A 22,483-nucleotide genomic window follows, 5' to 3' on the forward strand; every position below is an offset into this window, starting at 1 on the left:
CACTTGGATTCTCTCCCAATCTCACAAAGATGACGAATTAATGATGGAGATGAGTGGAAAGGCTTTGGCTAAGCAAACAAGGTTGCTATGTCAATGAAAAATGGTCAAAGATGTGAGCTTCAACCGGCCATGGGGCTTAAATAGACGTCCCCACGAAATAGAGCCATTGTATCCCTTCACTGGGCACAACTCGGGCTGATCGGACGCTCTGGTCAAGTTGACCGGACGCTCAACCTCAGCGTCCGGTCGCCCAACGACAGCCACGTGTCCCGACTTCAATGATCACTTGAGTTGACCGGACACTGTGCACAATACTGACCGAACGCTGAGCCACTAGCGTCCGGTCGTTTTCAGTAAGGTTCCAGAAACGCCTTATGCCCACCGGACGTGTCCGGTCAAGCATGACTGGACTCTGCCAGCGTCCGGTCTGAAACCCTAGCTTCTGTGTGCTGCCCGATAATAGAACCGGACACACCTCACCAGCGTCCGGTCATTCAAGACCCAGTGTCCGGTTGATTGACCGACGTCAGCTTCTCTGCTGTAACAAATGACCGGACGCGTCGGTCTGCTGAGACCAGCGTCCGGTCACCTTTGTGACCAACGAGTCTAACTTCTTTTCATTTCTAACTTCTTCACCCTTGTTCAAATGTGCCAACCATCAAGTGTATCACCTTGTGCACATGTGTTAGCATATTTTCACAAATATTTTCAAGGGTGTAAGCATTCCACTAGATCCTAAATGCATATGCAATGAGTTATAGCATCTAGTGGCACTTTGATAACCGCATTCCGATACAAGTTTCACCCCTCTTAATAGTACGGCTATCAAACCTAAATGTGATCACACTCTCTAAGTGTCTTGATCACCAAAACAAAATAGCTCCTATGGTTTATACCTTTGCCTTGAGCTTTTTTGTTTTTCTCTTTCTTCTTTCCAAGTCCAAGCACTTGATCATCACAATGGCATCATCATTGTCATGCTATGATCTTCATTTGCTTCACCACTTGGAGTGTGCTACCTATCTCATGGTCATTTGATAAACTAGGTTAGCACTTAGGGTTTCATCAATTCACTAAAACCAAACTAGAGCTTTCAATCTCCCCCTTTCACTAATTGAGGACGAAGATCTGAGTTTTTGAGGAAAATTGAGAAAAGCCCAATCTTGGAGATATTTTCTTAGAGCTGCATTGATTCATGAAGTTTTTGGAGTTGGGCTTTTGGGAATAGTTTCACAACTCCTTAAGAAAGCTCGGTGCAAAACTTGGTTTGAAACCGAGTTGGTTTGAGTAAGAATCACCTTTTTTGAGATTGTCTCGGGTTGCTGTTCATAAAAACCGGCCAGGCCAGTTTGGCTACACCCAGTTGGGTTTCGATTGCGATTTGCTTTTCTCGAATGCGTTCTCCGCTGTGTTGCTTCTTGTACCTTTCCGCTGTCTTATTTGAATGAGTTGGAGTCATCCGGTCTCCAGCTGGCTTGTATGACCTCGACTTGTGATTTTGGGCTTTCGAGAGCGCTTTGTGGATTGTTGGGGACAGAGGCCAGTTTTTCGGTCAAGAAATTTGAATTGGCTCTCACTCACCCTCTCCTCTGATCACTTGTTCGGTCTTTCACTTAATATTTATGTCTCTAACTAGATTTATTATGATAATATATTTTATAATTTACTTAATGATATTTATTTTGTACCATAAACGTTAGCATTTTTTATATATCTTTGATCAAATTTTAAATTGGCTAACTCCAAAAAAGATGAGAATTATATTTTAAACTATATGTCAAATTTTAAATTGTCTGACTCCTCGGAAAAAAAAAGAAGGATGCAATTATAATACGCTATTGATTAGAAACGACAGCGCCTTGGTTGTGAAACTTATAGAAGGGACGGTGGATGGTTGGAACTCTGGACCCGATGGCGTACACTCTACACTGTCGATCGCCACCATGATGTTGAGCTGCCAGGAACACGAAGCCGGTTCGGAGGGAACAACCGAGCGGCCGGTGCCGTCAGTGATGACGCAAAAAAGAGAGAGACTTGCTCTACCGCCTGTCAAAGTCTGCATTGACGCCGCCTACTCCGACGATCATCAGTTCATCACTGCGCTGCCGCCGCAATCATACGCTGGGTGGGTTGTTTTGAAATTTTCGTTTGTTTGTTCACGTGGCGCAGCCGCGCGCCTACCCGCCGCACGCTTTTTATCTTTTAATTTAACTTTTCTGATGATGAATTCTGGCGCCGCTTGCGGACACGGCCGGCGGCGACGGCGTCTTCAGCCTTTTCTGATGATGAGGGGAGGCTGCTTGCGCACCCGGCGGCACACGGCGTCTTCAAATTGAAGCCGCGCGCGCGCGAGCGCGACGTCCCAATCCAATACTCCACAATCCACATCGGAAGATGGCAATTCTTTGCCTGTTTGCCATTGTTTTCTCCTCCTCTCCTACTTTCTTACGCGAGACGACGACGACGACACATCGATCGGCTTATTATACAATATATCTATATATTATTTGGAGAGCAGCATGATTGAGATTGACTAGCAGATTCCGCTGACGCGCATGCAGGAGACAATTCATTGACAGGGCATCAAATCGACATGTTTTGCACCAATCGCGTCCTTGATTGCCTTATTTCTTTCAGGTACCGTGCATTGTCAAATGCAGTAGTATAGTACTCCGCGAATGGAGGCATTGGCTCTTTCTGTAGAGCATATCCTGCGCCACCACTCCAGCATGCAGAGCCTCTTGGCTCTTTTTGTACTACTAGGAGCCTGGTTGACTACCTAGCAGCCTAGCACGGCGGCTAAGACAGCGGCTGGTTACTACATCCCTGGGTGTTTTCAGTGACTCAGAAGTCAGAAAAGCAAACCACCACACAATATCTACTCCCTCTATACTTAAAAAAATGTAACGTCGTGCAAGTCAAACTAGTTTAAATTTTATCATATCTATAATGAATATTAACATTTATGTCTCTAACTAGATTTACTATAAAAATATATTTTATAATTAATTTATGATTCTTAAGTTGTATCATAAATGTTGATATTTTTTTATATAACTTTGGTCTTCGGCTTTTTTTTTAAAAGAAGTGAGGAGTGCAACTTTTTGACTATTCTCTGAGGATCTACTCCTCGTCACATCACTTCATTTTTCTTATGCAAGTCACATCGTGGATATTTTTGAACAAACGTACAGGAGGGGCTTGCGCCCCTACTGAATTCACATTGTGGATATTTCAAGTCCAATAGGTCAAAATCAGTACAATCTTCTATCTGAAGTACTAGGTCATACAATCTTCAGTTTCACCAACTTTTTACAAAAGAAGATACAAATATTTATGATATAAAATATGTATAGTTGATTTTATCATGGAATATATTTTCGTAGTATATATATTTATAATTATAATTGTTGATTATTATTTATAAAACTTAATTATACTTATAATAGTTTGACTTAGACTAGATCTAGATATGTATTTTTTTTTTAACACAGAGGGGATACTTCTATCTATGAATTATTGTCTTTTGTTGTGGACTTGTGGTAGATAGACTTAATAACGGGCCTGCCATCCTGCTATCTCTGGCCATTAACAGGTACGTAGGCCCATCGCTCATTCTACCTACAACGACTAGGGCCTATCTCTGGATGTACAAGAAATATTATAACAGACCTGTTGGTGTGGCATATGCCATGGTCCTGCATCGCCATATTTTGTATCTTCGATTCAATATATAACTTGAACTACATATAGATTTCGATCGTGTGGCTGCTAATTTTGATGGACATTTATTTCCCTTATTTTGAGAGCCTATATATGCATGCTGCAGATTTGGATGGCCGGCATATTGTGTCGTTTGCTGGGCACATTAATTTCTTCAGCTCACGGGTGTAGCAACCAAAAAAAGAAGCGATTTTTTTTTAAAAGTAAAAAAAAATCCACTTGTATGCTCGCGCGGAATTCTAACTCAAAAGACACGTCAGTTCTGTAACCAAAATCTTCCTTTTCCGCTTTGCAAAATTTGTGAGATACGAACGAGTACATTCATCTAACGTCGGGACGTATACAAATTCTCCACGGCTTGATCGATATCACTGTTACTGTTATGGTAAAAAAAAAAATCTAAACACTCCGGAGAAACAGTTGCAGGCAGGGTCCATATCTTGACGGTGACGGTGGTGATCGAAGCCGGCCGGAGATTGATGTGGATATCCATCCATCCAGTAAATTAATTGCCATTGCCGCCCCCCGCAAGAAGGGGTTCCTCCGTCGTCTTCTTATCCTCCCATTTGTGTAACCTTTTCTGTGCTTCCTCTACCTGAAACATAATTATCCAAACAGAGACAACGGAAACAAGTAGCAACAACACACAGTTAGCTAGCTGTGCGACAGAGCTTAGCATTCATGATTGAACCTAGATACAAAAGTAAAAATGAAAATGTATCTTTTATTCTGCAAGTTTTAGGAATTCCTACCTCTTTGTTCCAATCAGTTCTCAAGGTGACCCACAACAAAATAGCCGTCTGCATGCAAGTTCCTCCAATCATACCACCCCAAATACCCTGTCAGGAGAGGCATGAGTACGTCATTAGAGTTCATCATCATTCGTTATACAAAAAAAAAAACATTACTAACTATGCATTTGAGCTCATTACCTTTACACCGAGCTTGAAGACGAACCCGAGGAGGGCGCCGAGGGGAACACCAACTATGTAGTAACAGCCAATGTTCACGTAGGCTACGAATTGTTGCCACCCACACCCAACAGCGACACCTTTTATGTGAAATATTTGCTTGTTAGAAATGTTCAAATCACACGGAGAACGAACTACTCCTACAAGTCATGATCAGAAATAATCAGTCGAGGTATCATCCATTTATTTCTGATCATGATGTAAGTTTGCTGTGCTCTCCCCATTCAATTAAGAAGGAAAGAGATGGGAAGCACTTGCCCACGCACCAAGCCACCACATGATTTCTAGGAGAATCGATCATTGCACGTCCTAAATATTGACATGACAGACACCCACTAAAGTTGTTCGGAGTGCTTACGAGTCTGTATATACTATATATAGTGTAAAATGTGAACAGGTCAATTCTTTTTTTTAACGAGGACATATAGGCGTTTTCATTGGTTGCATGAGACGTGGTAGTATTTGGTAAGTCATTGATTCCCTAATTCAAACTTAAATGTATCTCAAGCTTTATCATCATCAGACAAAAAGTAGTGGCCTGAGATAATAACCATTCTAGTGCAAACATCTAAAGTTCCTCATACTGAATGGATTGCTCAGTCAGTTAGAGGATAAATTTGTTAGCCACTGGATCACCGGCTCAGGTGAGTCGACTACTCACCAGTCTTGTCGACCACGGCTGAGCACGACAGACGTTGTCTGACCACACACTATGGTCAGAGGTAGAAGAAAAAAGAGAGAACAGAGCACACACACAGTACAAGCACCAGCGTTGGCCGGAGCTCTGTATAGGAGATGGCAAATCTGAACTCTCTTTGTTGAGTTGCAGTGGCAAACTATATATACAACTCTATCCATCTAGTCCTAGTACAGCTCCCATGCTGCTACAGTGACTAGATAACACAGTAGGACTGACTTCTGTGCCTGTCCTTGTAGCGGCTACAGTACCACAACAGGAAGCCTTTTCGGCATCGCCTTCCCTTGCTGTGTGTTCATACAAGAAAGCAGTAGATTATCTAACAATTCTTCTCCTAATCCTACTGCTATCCCTTGTACCCCCTCCATGCCGATCATCTCCTTCATCTCCGTGAGTCGAAGACGTCCGAGCGGCTTGGTGAGGACGTCTGCTAGTTGCCGACCAGTTTCAATGAACTCGATGACGATATGCCCTTCATCGACACAGTCCCTAAGGAAGTGGAACTTCACGTCGATGTGCTTGCTCCGGTCGTGGAGAACCGGATTCTTCACGAGGGCGATGGCGGGCTAGTTGTCCACCATCAGTGCTGGTGGGTGAGCTTCCGCACCGGTCAGCTCGCCCAGCAGCCGACGTAGCCACACAACTTGGCACGCCGCTGTGGCCACCGCTATGTACTCTACCTCGCACGTAGATAGCGTCACCACCTTCTGTTTCAGTGACAGCCATGAAATTAGAGCTGACCCGAGGAAGACGAGCACTCTAGAGGTGCTCCGTCGTCTGTCGATGTCTCCCGCCATGTCTACATCACTGAACACAGTGAGCTACAGCCTACTCCCGCCGGTCTTGGGAAAGATGATCCACTGATCCACCATCCCCTTGACGTAGCGCAGTAGCCACTTCACCGCAGCCTAGTGATCCTCTCTGGGATCCTCCATGAAGCGACTGACGTAGCCCACGATGAACACAATGTCTGGCCTTGTGTGGACTAGGTAGCGCAGACCGCCAACGATGCTCCAGAAGAGTGTTGCATCCACCTTCGCCGCAATGCTGGCCTTCGTCAGCTTTAGCCGCTCCTCCATCGGAGTCACACATGGCTTGCACTCAGCCATGCCGCTCCGCTCCAACAGCATCGAGGCATACAACTTTGACCGAGTGTGAGTTTCTCTTTCCCTGTCTCACCTCGATGTCGAGGTAGTAGGAGTGCGCCAAGACCGCTCATTCAGAAACGAGCCGCCATCTTGCGCTTGAAGCTGTTGATGTCCTCCGTACGAGCGCCGGTGATGATCAAGTCATCCACATACACGCCGCCGACGAGCTCCTCCTTCCTCCATCACCGCGTGTAGAGCGCGTGCTTGGTTGCGCACTGTTGGAACCCAAACTCGCCCAGCGTGACGTCAAGCTTGGTGTTGCATGCTCATGGAGCCTGCCGCAGCCCGTAGAGTGCTTTGCGCAGTCGGAGCACCCTGTGCTCCTCTCCCTTGACGACGAAACATGGAGATTGCCGGACGAAGACCGTCTCCGTCAGCTCGCCGTTGAGGAAGGCCGATTTAACATCCAAGTGATGGACGCGCCAATCCTTTGCTGCTGCCAAGGCTAATAGCAAACGAACAGACTCCATACGTGCTAGTGGTGCAAAGACTTCTTCGAAGTCGATGCCCTCGTGCTGAACAAAGCCTCGGGCAACGAGGCGCGCCTTGTGCTTGACAATGGCGCTGAGCTTGTCCTACTTGACCTTGTACACCCACTTCAGGCTGATCGGACGACATCCTGGAGGTGGATCGATGAGCTCCCAAGTCTCATTTTTCTCGATCGCCTTCATCTCCTCCAGCATTGCCCGTCGCCAGTTTCCATCATGCTCTGCCAGCGCAAATGTGGGTGGTTCCTCTGCACTGATGAGCAGCGGCTCTTGGTCATTGAGCAGCCGACCAGCCAGGCCTGAGGGCCCTATGCCATCGACGATGTCATCCAGCCTGTGGAACCGCATCTCCTCACCTTTGTGGAAGGCATCCACGAACTCGGTGATGTCACTTGGAGGTGAGGCGAACTCGATCGACATCGATGGAGTTCCCTGTTCCGCCGGAGTGCTCGGCATAGCACCTGGAGTGCTCGGCACCCTGGTTGTAGTTCTCGACACTACTCCTAGACAGCCCGTCACCACTCCTGGAGTGGTCTGCACCCCTCCGGGAGTGCTCGGCACACGTCTTACAGTGATCGGCACCATTGCAAGACCCCTCGGTTCTGCTACGGGAGTGCTCGGCACCCATCCTGGAGTGGTCGCCACCACTGCAGAACCTTCCGGCACCACTCCTGGCATGCTCGGCATCCCTCCAGGAGTGCTCGGCACTCCTCCCTAAGTGCTCGGCATCTCTCTCGAAGTGCTCGGCTCTATTGCTGGAGTGCTCGGCACCCCTCCCGGAGTGCTCGACACCTCTTCCCCAGCGTCTCCACCACCGTGGATGACCAGGTGCTTGACGATGAAGGTGTTGGTGAAGCCACCAGCTTCCCCCATGCTCGGATTGTTCCAGTCCCAAGCTGCCTTCTCGTCGAGCATGACATCACGCGAGACAAGTACCTTGTCTCCGCATGGGTCGTAGAGCTAGTACGCCTTGGTACCCTCCACGTAGCCTAGGAACACTATCGGTGTGCTCCTGTCCTCTAGCTTGGTGAGGGCCGGTTTCGTCTTCCTGACGTGGCCGATGCAGCCGAATGTCCGGAGGAAGTACACGCTCGACTTGCGTCCATACCAAGCTTCGAACGGCGTCTTAGCCGTTAGGGTCTTGGTCGGAGCGCGGTTGAGGATGAACACCGCCGTGGTCACCGCCTCACCCTAGAACCTTGCTGGCATGCCTTTGGCCTTCATCATGGATCAAGCCATGCCGACCACCGTCTGGTTCCGTCGCTCCACCACGCCATTCTGTTGTGGCGAGTACGGTGCGGTGTGGTGTCGCACCACACCCTGATCCGCGCAGTACGCAGCGAACTCCACCAAAGTGAATTCGCCGCCGCGATCAGTCCTCAGCACATGGAGCTTCTTACCGCTCTTGGCCTCCACACGCATCTTGAACTTCTTGATCGCCGCCGCCACTTCGTCCTTGCTCGTCAAGAGTTGCAGCCACATGTAGCGACTGCAATCATCCACGAGCAGGAGGAAGTACCGCCGACCACCGTTTGTAGCTAGCGTGATCGGCCCACAGAGGTCGCCGTGGACGAGCTTGAGAGCGTCCTTCGCGTGATACTTGGCCGCCTTTGGGAATGATAGCCTCCTCTGCTTCCCGGCCAGGCAGCTGTCACACAGCTCGCCTCCGTGCTTGATGTGGGATAGCCCTCGGACCATCTTCTCCAGCTGACCAAGCGCGTCGAAGCTAAGATGTCCGAACCGAGCATGCCACAGCCACGGTTCCTCGGTGTGCCTTGCCGCCAGGCAGACCGGCTGCTTTACCTTTAGGTCAAGCAAGTACAACTAGTTCTGGGACCTCTTCACCTTGGTAAGAAGTCACTGCTCCCAGTCCCTGATCCTAAGGACTCTGTGCTTGATTAGTACCTTGCTACCGCGCTCATCCAGCTGACCAATGCTGATGATGCTTGAACGCAACTGCGGGATGTAATATACATCCGTTAGCGTGCGGTGCTCTTCGTTCTGGCACCTGAAGATGATGGTGCCGCGCCCTTGAGCCGTCACCAAACTTTACCGTACCGGTAACATCGTCGTCGAGCTCAGAGAAGGCTGCCTTGGAGCCCGTCATGTGGTTGCTGCCACCAGAGTCCAGATACCGCCGCTGCTCCTGGTCAGCGCCCACACATTCGAGGTGGATTTGGGAGCACGGTTCGTCAAGGTTGACAGCCTTCAGGGCCTTCCCAGGTCCTTCCACCGTCGTCACCTCTTCCTTCTCCTCTGCCTCAACGTCGTGCAGTGCACAGAACGTCGCCATCAGGATAGTGGCCTCATCATCATCATCATCAGCTTGCGCCAGATGAGCCTCATCCGTCTTCTTCTGCTTGCGAATTAGGCACTCCCGTGCCCAATGGCCCGTCTTCCCGCAGCGCCGGCAGACATTGGGGTCGACCTGTTTCTTCTTCTCCAAAGAAGCCTTGCCGCGGCGCTTGTTATTTCCACCGCGGCTGGAGGAGGCTACCCCGGAGTTCCTCCGAGTAGCCCACTCCTCCTCTGTCAGCAGCAGTTTGCCGCTGTCCTTCGTTGCTGTCGCTTGTTTCAGGCGCTCGTCCACCGCCCGCAGATGGCCTGTCACATCCTCGATGGTGAGGGTGGACAAGTCCAGCATCATCTCTATGGAGAGAGCGATCTTGATGTACTTTGCCGGCACGGAGTGGAGCGATATGGATGTACTTTGCCGGCACGGAGTGGAGGTACTTGGGGACCGCCTTCTCTTCATCGATGGTGACGTCGTGGCTCTTCAGCTTGCTGATGAGTGTCTGCAGGCGGAGGGAGAAGTCCTCCACCGTTTCACCATCCTTGAACTTAAGGTTGGCGTACTCCTGCTTTAGAAGCTGGGTCGTCGCCTTCTTTGCGCGGTCGGAACCGATTCGCATCGCTGCAATAGCCTCCCACGCCTCCTTAGCAGAGCTCTTCGCCCCCAATGGCTCCCTGTACTCCGCCGGTACAACAGCAAGGATAGCCTCCAACGCTGACATGTCATCTTCTTCATTGTCGGTGCCTTTGTCAACAGCATTCCAGAGCCGTCGGGCTCTGAGCTTGACCTTCATGGTCACCGACCACTCTGCATAGTTGGTGCGAATCAGCGTCGGTCAACTGGTGTCGCTGACCTCCCGCACCGTGCGAACAACGACCTCCTGTCGTGGTTGGGCAGCCACAGCAGTGCCACTGCTGTCGCCCATGTTCGAACCTTGCGTCATCGCCAGCGGTTAGTCCAACAATGGCGTTTTTATGGCTCCGATATCAATTGTTAGCCCACTAGATCACCGGCTTAGGTGAGTCGACCACTCACCAGTCTCGCCGACCACGACAGACATTGTCCGACCACACACTATGGTCAGAGGTAGAAGAAAAAAGGAAGAATAGAGCACACACAGTACAAGCAGCGTTGCCCGGAGCTCTGTACAGGAGTGGTAAATCTGAACTCTCTTTGTTGAGTTGCAGTGGCAAACTATATATACAACTCTATTCATCTAGTCTTAGTACAGCTCCCATGCTGCTACAGTGACTAGATAACACAGCAGGACTGACTTCTGCGCCTGTCCCTGCTGTGGCTACAGTGCGGCAGGTGAGCCGTTCGGCGCCTGCCTCTGCAGCGGCTATAGTACCATAGCAGGGAGTCTTTTTGGGCGGCGCCTTCCCTTGCTGTGTGTTCAGAAACAGTAGATTATCTAACAAAATTATTCCCACTGACCTAATAATTAATAACTGGTCTATGCATGCATGTCAATAGGTATGACTAGAAAAGCTTCAAGCTTCTTAATGATGAACACAAACAATTGGTAAAGCAGGTTTTGGATGCTACGTTTACTAATTTGGTACGTAGTAGGCTAGTAGCATATAGCAGGTTCACATGAGAGATTGAGAGAGTCTCTGAAATCTATACCTGATAGAACAGGTTGGATGCCGTTGAGAATGAGCGTGATGGCAAGCAGTGGGCAGAGATCCGCCACCGCGTTGGACACCACCTCACCCTCTGTGAACAAGTAGCTGATGTAGTTGCGCAGGCAGAGGATCACGATGCTAAGCATGACAGATATCAGTGTGGAGACCGCAGTCACTACCCACACTGAGAAGCAGGCAGATTTTGGGTGGCCGGCACCGAGCTCATTGCTCACTCTCACGCTGGAAATCAATCATTCAGAAGTCAGTTAGCATACACAGATTAAACCAGTAATAAATTAAGCCTGGCAGCTGTAGTATGTAGTTGAGTTGCGAACCTACCTGGCAGCAGCATTGAACCCTACTGAGATCATGAACACCCACCCAGAAATAGTCATGCTGCAGATCAGATAACACGAACAAGACAACAAGATTAATGTTTCTGATTTGACATGATTTTCTGGTAACGTACTACGCTACTACTCACCATACAGACAGCGCATCCAATGCAAGTTCAGGGTTGGGGAGCAAGCCGGCGATGAGCACCAGGACCTGAAAGTACCAGGTCTCAAGGCAGAGCATAACGGCCGACGCGGCGGAGAGCTTGAGGAAGTCCCACAAGCCCGAGAAGGCCTGGCAGGTGAATCCGGTCCAGGTGTGTCGGCACCTGGGGCTCATGACGATGTACGCGAACTGCGCGGCGACGATGAGCCACCAGCTGAGGCTGAGCACCAGGGAGGCCCCCAGCAGGCCGAGGCCGGCCTTGTAGACGACGACCCAGCTGAGCAGCAGGTGCAGCGCCAGCGTGGCGGTGGAGATGTAGGCGCTCGGGAGCACGATGCTCTGCGCCTGCATGAACTTCTGGATCGGGAAGTTGATGGCGTACGCGAAGATCTGCGGGATCAGGCCGTACACGAAGATGGACGCGGCGCGGGCGATCTCCGGCGACTGCCCCAGGAACACCAGGATCGGCTCCGAGAAGGCGTAGAGCACGGCCAGCGGGACGCCCGTGGCGCACAGGAGCACGGCCGAGCGTTGCAGGTAGATGCCCAGCATGTCGTACTTCTGGGCGCCGTAGGCCTGCCCGCAGAGCGTCTCCACCGCGCTGCCCATGCCCAGCTGCGACAACCAAACTATTATGAACATCTGGTTCTTCATTTTGGTGGAACCGTGATTCGCGACAAAAACAGAAGACTCGGGACGATTTCATGATATTGTGAATAAGGCCCATACATGCGAACGGCTTTACCTGACCAGTAGTCAACAATGATGCAGGCCCATCTATGCATTGCAAAGGCCCGGAAAATCTTTTGTTTTCGTAAATTTTTTGAAAGAAACTTTATTTGTAAAAAAACAATTCGTTGATTTAAATTTAAACAAATCTAGGCTCTTGTCGCCGTCTTGCTCCGGCTGACAAATAAATTGCCTTACATTGGACGATTTTTGTCCATTTTCTACATTGGAGTATCTTAAAAATCTCCACTCTTTTATATGAGCTCAACTAAAGGCAAACTTTATGCGACAGCTATAGAGCTCAATCAAATCTGTAACTTTATAGCTCACCCTTATTTTTTGTACAGTCATATTGGTGTTGAAATAATCGATATAAATTTACAGATATAGAAATACATATTTGAACATTATGGTTTTCCAAATAATTCAGCACTCACGTACATAGCTTTATTAACCCCCCCCCCCCCCCCCCCCCCCCCACCCCCCACACACACACAAAAAAAAAAGGTCAGGGATGTTTTTTTTTAACAAATTGTTAAGATGTGGGCCACTCCTCTTCTTAAATTATATGGTGGTGCCGGTTACATATCACTATATCAGCAACAACTTGAAGTTCAAGCAGACGATACAATCAAAAGTAAAAGACCTAATAAAAGACGCACATACTAATTTAAGATGGTATGTGTCGGAGACCTAATACCGGGGTACCTAATGAGGTGGGACTAATGACCATCAAATGTTGATGCTTCCAGTCAGACAAAGAGCACTACTACGCTTCTTGTCTAAACGACGGAAGACTGGTTCCGCCTCGCCCGATTGCTAAGGGCCAGCTTCGCCTCGCCCGACGTCCGAGGGCAGGCTCCGCCCCGCCCGACCCCCGAGGTCTGGCCTCTGCCTCGCCCAATGACTAAGGGCTGGCTCCGTCTCGCCCGACGTTCGAGGACTGGCCTCCACCTCGCCCGACGGCTAAGGGCTGGCTCCACCTCGCCCGACGTCCGCGGGCAGGCTCCGCCCCGCCCGACCCCCGAGGGTCGGCCTCCGCCTCGTCCGACGGCTAAGGGCTGGCTCTGTCTCGTCCGACGTCCGAGGGCGGGCTCCGCCTCGCCCGACGACCGAGGGAGGGCTCCACCTTGCCCGACGATTGCACCCTGCTCCTTCATGATGACAAGCACAGGGTACGACTGGACATTCAAGTCAAACGCAGTACCGAGGACCATGCCCTGCACGCCTGCTGGAAGGTACCGTCAGGATACGATGGGACGGGCGCTTTAGGTCCCTTCCGATGTAACAGTGCCCGAACAGTGTTGTAGGCGCCGACTTTTATCCCACAGTGTAGAAGGCGCCGCCTTCAGTCCTCGAGCGTGGATACTAACATAGGCATACGACAGCCACTACGGTCCAAGACAGAAACCACATCGTCTACAGTGACGGACGTATGGTCACTTCCCCTGTTACTCCCCGAGGGGTCACAGCTCGGCTCTCTGGCACGCCGCACCGTCCGCCGACGTAGGATGGGACTCACCCACTTGCTTAAAGAGGCCAGGGCATGGCCTACGAGGATCAGCGAACATGCCACCTCTGACACGGCCTGCCATGTTAAGCAGGGTAGGCACAGGGAAAAAGGAAGACCCGGCTCCCTCAAAGGACCTTCTATACCTTCGACATTTTCCTTTTTTCTCCCATCTGTAACCCCTGCTCCCCCCTTGGTCTATAAAAGGGAGGACAGGGCTCCCCACTAGAGGGACCAACTTTTGACGGATCAGTTCAACATACACAACACATCATGCATACCGTCGAGCGGCGACTGAGCTCTTGGCATCCTTTCGACCATTCCATCAGAGACCTGAGACCTCCCCCTCTCTCAACCATTTGTACCCCCTACTACGAACCTTTTTTTGGTACTAATAACACAAGCAGCAGCAGACTGGACGTAGGGACATTTAGCCTGAACCAGTATAAATCTTGTGTCCTTTAGTGTACCATCTGGGCCTAACGCGCAATAGTCACAAATTTACTAGCCGGTGTTTGTTTGAAACACCGACAGTTGGCGCACCAGGTAGGGGCCTTTGCGTGTTCCAAATTAGGCCTCGGATGGCTAACCACGCAATTAGCTAGGTCCCGGGCGTACACGTGCGTTTCAGTGACCTAGACTTCATCATCACACTGGGAGGAGAGTTGGCGCTGGCGCACGCCGCCGTCCAGTCTCTCCCCTCCGTCAACTTCAACTATGGGAGGCTTGAGCGCCAGCCCGACGTCTCTTTTGGACCACAACCATCCAGAGAGGACCCGCGCCGCCTCACCCTCTCTCCGAAACACTCCGCACGGAGCGCCCCGACGGCATTTCCATTCGGTCTCCGCAACACCGCGGCGACCGTTAGCCACCTTGTGGCACAGCGCACGATCCTATCCCCCTCGAACAACGAGTTCATAGGGATGATCAAAAGCGTTACGGAATCACCCCATGGACTCATTGTGGAGGGGCCGGGGTCGGACTCTGGCTCTGACTCTGGCAGAGGGAGCCATCATCCCTCCCGGGAATGTTTCATGGCAGAAACCTCCGAGGGACACGTCGAAAGAGTCTTCGTGGAGGAGACTATCCCGGCAGGCAACCTCGGCGGCGCAACCGAGAGGGGGACAGTGGCCCCACCTCACGTAGGGGTGGAGCAGCTGAGAGCCCGAAAGCGGGAAATAGATGAAGCCGGACAACAGCTTGTTCGGGAGTACGTGAAGGTCAATGAGGAGATCTGGCGCCGTGGAGATGGTGGGCACATATGCGCCGTGGCCCGCAATGCAAACCGAAGGATCATCACCGACGATGAAACCCTTCCCCACTTCACTCGGGCGAGCCAGAACATCAACGCCGCAACGGCCTTGCTCCGTGGCCTTCTAGAGGCCACAACGCTCGAAGATCGCCGGGCCCACCGCAAAATCCGCAAGCTACTTGAGCGTGCGGCAGCGCAGCAGGTGGAGAGCTCATTGTCTCGGCGACGTGAGCCCGACACCAGCCAGCGTACACCCTCGGTACGTCCGGTCAGGGATGCATCGGTCCACCAAGCACCATAAGGCGGCGAGCAGCGCGCTGCAATCCCGGTACATCAACGTATCGGTCACAACCACGACGCATGCAGCACCCTCGATGCCCACAGATGTGCCTACAGTGACCCAAGGGAAGGTGCCCACCGCGGCTATCATCCTCGACGCGGCGGACGCTACGACAGCGGCAAGGACCGGAGCCCGAGCCCTAGCCTCCTAGGGCCTCAGGCCTTCAGCCGACACATCCTCAACGCTGCGTTCCCACCAAGGTATCGACCACCTACTAATATCCCTAAGTACTCCGGGGAGACAAACCCTAGGCTTTGGCTTGAAGACTATCGGCTTGCCTATCAAGCTAGTGGTGCGGATAATGACGACTTCATTATCCGCAACCTTCCACTGTTCTTGCTCGACTCGGCTCGGGCATGGTTGGAACACCTGCCGTCCAACGGAATCCAGAGTTGGGTGGATCTAAAGGAGATCTTCGTGGGAAACTTCCAGGGCATGTACAAACGCCCTAGGAACCCATGGGACCACGAGAACTGCTGCCAGAAGGCCGGTGAGACCCTCCATGGGTGCATCTGGCGCTTCTCTCGGTAGTGCAATGAGCTCTCCAATGTCGTCGACGCCGACGTGATAGGAGCCTTCCTATCCAGGATGACCTATGAGTCCTTGGTTCATAAGCTAGGATGCAAGGGCTCGTGGACCACCAAGGAGCTCCTGGATATCGCCACCAGCCATGCCTTAGGAGAAGAGGCGGTCGGAGTGATCTTTGATCGCCTCGGGGGTAAGGCAAGGCGGGACGAGGGTGTCGGCATAGGCACCTCCAATCGTTCTGCCAAAAGAAAAAATAAGAAGCAACGGCGCGAGGACCCACTTGTGGCTGCTGCTGACCGCAAGGGTGGTCAGAAGCCCATTGAGGGCGCTCCAAACCACTTTGAGAAGATGCTCGAGGGGCCGTGCCCGAACCACGCCTTCCCCATAAAGCATCCGCTCAAGGACTGCAGCCTCATGCGGAAGTTCTTGTCTGGAGGCTCCAACAAAGGGGAGCAGGGGAAGGAACCTGCCCCCGCTACGGACAACGCCAAGGAGAAGGACGATGGCTTTCCAACGCCAGACGCCTGCCTCATGATCTTCGGGGGATCAACGGCCTACGACTCCAAACGTCATTAGAAGGTCGCACGCCGCCAAGTCTACATGGCCCAACCGGCCACACCTCCCTTTCTTCGGTGGTTGGAGTCCGCCATAACCTTCGATCGGACCGACCATCTGGACGCCGTCCCCCACCCAGGAAGATATCCGCTTGTGGTCGACCCAATCGTCGGCCTAAAACACCTCACCAAAGTTCTGATGGACGAAGGCAGCGGCCTCAACATCATGTACGCAAAGACGCTCAATGTAATGGGCGTCGATCGAACGCACCTCCGCCTAATTCGAGCGCCTTTCCACGGCGTCATGCCCGGGAAGGAGGCCATGCCACTTGGACAGATCGATCTGCCTGTTACCTTTGGGGATCAATTCAATTACAGGACTAAGACCCTCACCTTCGAGGTGGTTGGGTTCCCCAGAACTTTCCACGCCATCCTGGGATGTCCATGCTAAGTGAAGTTCATGGCCATCCCCAACTACACGTACCTCAAGCTAAAGATGCTAGGCCCATGCAGGGTCATCACCATCGACACCTCCTTCCAGTGTGCCTACGAGTGCGAGGTTGAGTGCTGTGGCCACGCCACGAGAATCATCGGCTCCGGGGAGCTCGCCGCCCTCAAGGAGGAGGTCGCCGAAGGAGAGCCTGACGCAAAGAAGTCGACTGGGTCATTCAAATCGGCCGAGGGCTCCAAGGAGGTCCTCATAGATTCCAGCAGTTCCGAGGGTAAAACGGTACGCATTGGTACCACACTCTCCTCCGAATAGGAAAGTGCGCTCGTCAACTTCCTCCGCGGCAACAAAGATATCTTTGCGTGGAAACCCCGGATATGCCAGGCATTCCAAAGGAGGTCACCGAGCATACCTTGAAAATCCATCTAGGCTCCAAGCCGGTGAAGCAACGCCTATGCCGCTTCGATGAGGAAAAGCGCAGGGCCATCGGTGAGGAGATAGCAAAACTATCGACCACCGGATTCATCAGGGAAGTACACCACCTAGAGTGGTTAGCTAATCCCGTCCTTGTACGAAAGAAGAGCAGGAAATGGAGGATGTGTGTTGACTATACGGGCCTCAACAAGGCATGCCCAAAGGATCCATTTCATTTGCCACGCATAGACCAAATAGTCAATTCTACCTCAGGGGTGCGAAACCCTCTGCTTCCTTGATGCGTACTCCGACTACCATCAAATCACGATGAAAAATTCCGACCAACTCGCGACGTCTTTCATCACCCCCTTCGGATCATTCTGCTATATTTCGATGCCATTCGGTCTAAAGAACGCTGGGGCAACATACCAGCGATGTATGATTAGATGCTTCGAGGACCTCATCGGGTGGACCGTTGAGGCCTACGTTGACGACATCGTAGTTAAGTCCAAACGGGCTGACCATCTCATTGCTGATCTTGAGCAAACCTTTGTGAAACTTCAAGTGAATGGCATCAAACTTAATCCCGAGAAATGTGTTTTTGGGGTCTCGAGGGGTATGCTGCTCGGCTTCGTCGTCTTCGAGCGTGGCATCAAAGCCAACCCAGAGAAAATCTCGGCCATCACAAAGATGGGCCCAATTCAGAACATAAAGGGGGTTCAGCGAATCATAGGGTGCCTCGTCGCCCTTAGCTGATTCATCTCGCGCCTTGGTGAACTAGGACTCCCCCTTTATCGGCTCCTAAAGAAAGCCGACCGCTTCGAGTGGACATCCGAGGCCCAGGAGGTGCTTGATATGGTCAAACTACTTCTGACAAAGCCCTCGATCCTGGTTCCTCCGAGCGATGGAGAATCCCTCCTGCTATACATAGTGGCCACCACACAAGTGGTCAGCGCCACCCTAGTAGTAGAATAGGAGGAAGAAGGACACGCCCTCAAAGTCCAGCGCCCTGTGTACTTCATCAGTGAAGTACTATCCGACTCCAAAACCCGCTACTCCCAAATCTAGAAGCTCCTTTACACCGTCCTCATCACCAAAAGGAAGCTGCGCCACTACTTTGAGTCACATCCCGTAACAGTTGTGACGTCGTTCCCCCTCGACGAGGTCATCCAGAGCCAGGACGCCACCGGAAGAACTACAAAGTGGGCACTCGAGCTGATGGATCAAGGCATCACATATGCCTCCCGAACGGCAATCAAATCCTAGGTATTAGCTGACTTCATCGCCGAATGGACCAAGGTCCAAACACCACCGGCGATCGTCGATCAAGAGTACTAGACGATGTACTTCGATAGATCGCTGATGAAAAAGGGCACTGGCACGGGGCTGGTCTTCGTATCACCCCTCGGGGTCCACATGAGGTACATGGTTTGGTTCCATTTCCCCTCATCAAATAATGTGGCTGAATACAAAGCACTCATCAATGGCCTATGCATCGCCGTCGAGTTGGGCATCCGACACCTCGACATTCAGGGTGACTCTCAGCTGGTCGTTAACCAAGTCATGAAGGAGTCAAGCTGCCATGACGCCAAGATGGCTACATACTGTCGAGAAGTCCGATGGCTGGAGGACAAGATCGATGGCCTTGAACTCAATCACATCCCAAGGCGCCTCAATGAGGCGGCCGACACACTTGCGAAGGCACCGTCCGGTCGAGAGCCAGTGCCGATGGGCATCTTTACCAGCGACCAACACAAACCCTTGGTGCGCTATGAAGAGTCAGAACGGACCGATGATGGCCCATCTGATCTAGCCCCAGGGGCCGACCAACCGACCGCTCCACCTGGCCCCGGTGTCATGGAGCTTGAAGAGGATCCAGCAACAGAGCCCGACCCTCTGGGCGACTGGAGAATGCTCTACCTCGACTACCTCCTCCACGACATGCTGCCAACGGACAAGACAGAGGCTCGATGGCTCGCACGTTGTGCCAAATCCTTCGTTCTTGTAGAGGGTGAACTCTACAGAAGGAGCCACACCGGGATCCTGCAGCTCTGTATTCCCGTCGAACAGGGGAAGCTTCTGCTAAGCGATATCCACGGTGGGGTCTACGGTCACCACGCCGCACCTAGAACCTTGGTTGGGAATGCATTCCGATAGGGCTTCTACTAGCCCACTACAGTAGCTGACGCCGAGCAAATTGTACGCACCTGCGAAGGGTGCCAGTACTACGCTTGACAAACTCACCTCCCGGCCCAGACACTCTAGATGATCCCTATCACGTGGCCCTTCGTGGTCTGGGGGCTCGATCTGGTTGGGCCTCTCAAAAAGGCGCCCGGGGGCTACACCCACTTGCTTGTCACCATAGACAAGTTCACAAAATGGATCGAAGCTCGGCCAATCTCCGCGATCAAGTCTAAGCAAGCTGTGCTATTCTTCCTCAACATCATCCATCACTTCAGAGTACCAAACTCCATCATCACAGATAACGGCACGTAGTTCACTGGTAAGAAATTCATTTGATTCTATGATGAACAACACATCTGGGTCGATTGGGCTGCCGTCGTGCACCCCCGATCGAACGGGCAGGTCGAGCGCGCAAACGGCATGCTCCTACAGGGCCTCAAACCTAGGATCTTCAACCGGTTGAACAAGTTCGGCGCATGCTGGGTCGTCGAGCTCCCTGTGGTGCTCTGGAGCCTGAGGACAACTCCTAGCCAGGCCACCGGCTACACACCTTTCTTCATGGTATACGGTTCCGAGGCCGTCCTTCCGACGTACCTCTACTACGGAGCGCCAAGAATCAAAGCATATGATGAACAGGGAGCCAAGGCATCCCACAAAGATGCCATGGACCAACTAGACGAAGCCTGCGACATTGCCCTCCTCTGTTTGGCCAAATACCAGCAAGCACTACGTCGGTACCATAGCCGATGGGTGCGGGACTGAGCCTTCAACATTGGGGACCTGGTTCTCCGCCTCGTGTAGAGCAACAAGGACCGCCACAAGCTCTCCCCACATTGGGAGGGACCGTAAGTCGTCGTAGAAGTACTTTGGCCAAACGCCTACAAGTTGAAAACCATCGACGGCGAGGTCTTCACCAATGCCTAGAACATTGAGCAGCTACGTCGTTTTTCCCTTAATAAATGCATCCTCGATCTTTAGTGACATCCGAACCCTACAAACTGTGAGGGGTCGAACCTCACTCGGGGGCTGATATAAGCGATATAAGTACATGTATCTTACAAACACTTCCGGTGTGTTACCTCTACAAATATTCTCTAAGTTTTCCATTCTACTCATAACAAGTCCTAAGGACTAAGATTTCGGGAACAAATTCTGAGTACAACTGGTAGGACTACGGGAAACCCACGCCCCAGCAGCTATGACCTCCTTGCTCACCAGTGTGATCAAAATTGATTCACCCGCACTCCTAGTTTTTGCGACCTGGACCATGGGAAGGGTCGGAAGGCACCAAAACCTCTTCTACAGAAAAAAGAGGAATATGAAAAACTGTTTGCCATAACAAAAGATGAAAATTTGTTCATTCTTGCAGAAATTCACCACTTACAAAGTGACCCCAACACGAAAAGGACTAATGTATTCATAAATACAAAAGACTGTTCACTCGGGGGCTCCCCGACAAAACTTATTCGATTACAGTTTCTGACCATCCCTACCACGAGTACTGCTACGGTCGCCGTGCCACGCTCTCCATCGGCGACGCCCTACCCCTCCGCGGGATCCTCGAGGGCACCGTCATCTGCAATGTCGAGCACCACGTCGGTGACTGTGGTGCCCTCCGCGGGGCATCCAGGGACTATGCCATCGTCATCAGCCGCAACCCTAACAACGGCACCTTCGCTGAGGCGTCCCGGGACTACGCCATCGCCATCAGCCGCTACCCTAACAACAGCACCTGGGCAGGGGGCGTCTCCCGTTGAGGAAAGGCAGCAACGAATGACGACAAGGCCGATGACGCTCGACACCCTCTGGTGCCCCTCCTCCTTTGGCAGCAGTGGCCCCTTCTCATCAAAGGTGGCCTGCACCACCTCATCTACATTGGATGACCTCCAGCTCAACATCGTGCTCTGGATCCACGAGCGGATCTGTGAGTTTTTCTCTCCCTGGCATTACCGTCTCTCACTCAGGACCCGCCGCGACGCATGAATGAATTCGATGGAAAATAAGGAGAAGGTAGCGGCCCAAGAACAGACGAGAGAATGGGATGAGAACTCCCCTCCCCCTCCCTATTTAAGGAAGAGGCGCAGCAACTAAGGAAAGGCAAAAGGTTGGGACAAAAAACTCTCTGCTTTCTCCTATTCAATGCAGGTGGGAAATCAATGCTGACGGGAATCCGAGGGACGCGCCTGCACCGATGGGAAGCGCTCTGGTCGACAAGACATCGCCTGGTCAAATAGGACGTTGCCTGCGAATGGCCCACCACTAATGCGCACCGGGCGTGAGAACCAGGGCACACCCGCAGGCAGGCAACTCTCCGATTCCCCAGGCAGGACCATGGAATGACCAGACATTAGAACCCCCATCCAGCAGGGGCCCAATGGGCCTCCTAGGTCAATCGGATGGCCTAGGCAAAACGACGAACGAACGGCCGCAGAAAGATAAGCACCTCTATTTTCTTACTTTGCGCGTTAATTTCATTACCGAGTTTCCCACCTCGGCAATGGTAGGGGCACGGACACCACTCGGGGGCTGCCAAGAGTGTCTACCTGGTTAGACATCCTCTTTGCCCGACCCCTCCTTACGTCTAAAAACCAGAAGCATGGTGTGTGGGTGTAAAACTTTGAATACAACTGGGCGAACCGCCAGACCCTACGCCCCGATGGCTATGATGTTTTTTGTTCACCAGCATAATTGAATTCGCAGTTTCCCGCATCGCAAGCTTTAGCTCCCGCCTTCTCAAGAAGGGTAAGGAGGGGTCCTCCTACAGAATCTCCTTCAAGGAGAAGCTATTAGGTCGCCTAAATCAATCGAACGGCCCAAATCGCCGCCGAGAGACAGAAACAAAAAAATGGCAATTCTTATGCAGGTTACATCGACCTCGTCGCAAACGTTAGACCCAAACCCTACACTGACATATTTGGTAAGAGCTTCCTGTCGCTCATGCCACCAAGGTAACGTTACCGACCCCCCGCTTTCATTTCAATTAAATTGTACATTGAATCCATACATCCAAACGTTGCATATGCAAATCGCTGCATCTCAACGTTTCATGTCGCGTCACGAAGCGGCAGCCGCCTC

General features: G+C 51.7%; 1 protein-coding gene across 1 annotated transcript in view; it reads right to left on the reverse strand.

The window, feature by feature from the left end:
• Positions 1-3,991: 3,991 nt before the first annotated feature.
• LOC136538681 (protein DETOXIFICATION 40-like) overlaps positions 3,992-22,483 on the reverse strand; it is a 30,267-nt gene continuing 11,775 nt past the window's right edge. The window contains exons 2-7 of the mRNA XM_066530643.1: positions 11,433-12,064; positions 11,288-11,344; positions 10,950-11,188; positions 4,656-4,774; positions 4,476-4,562; positions 3,992-4,318 (exon numbers count right to left, since the gene is read on the reverse strand). Coding sequence (XP_066386740.1) covers positions 4,229-4,318; positions 4,476-4,562; positions 4,656-4,774; positions 10,950-11,188; positions 11,288-11,344; positions 11,433-12,064 — 1,224 coding nt within the window. The 3' untranslated portion in view covers positions 3,992-4,228. The remainder of the gene's footprint in view (positions 4,319-4,475; positions 4,563-4,655; positions 4,775-10,949; positions 11,189-11,287; positions 11,345-11,432; positions 12,065-22,483) is intronic.

Source organism: Miscanthus floridulus, chromosome 2 (genome assembly GCF_019320115.1).
Source record: "Miscanthus floridulus cultivar M001 chromosome 2, ASM1932011v1, whole genome shotgun sequence".
Classification (NCBI taxonomy): Eukaryota; Viridiplantae; Streptophyta; class Magnoliopsida; order Poales; family Poaceae; genus Miscanthus; species Miscanthus floridulus.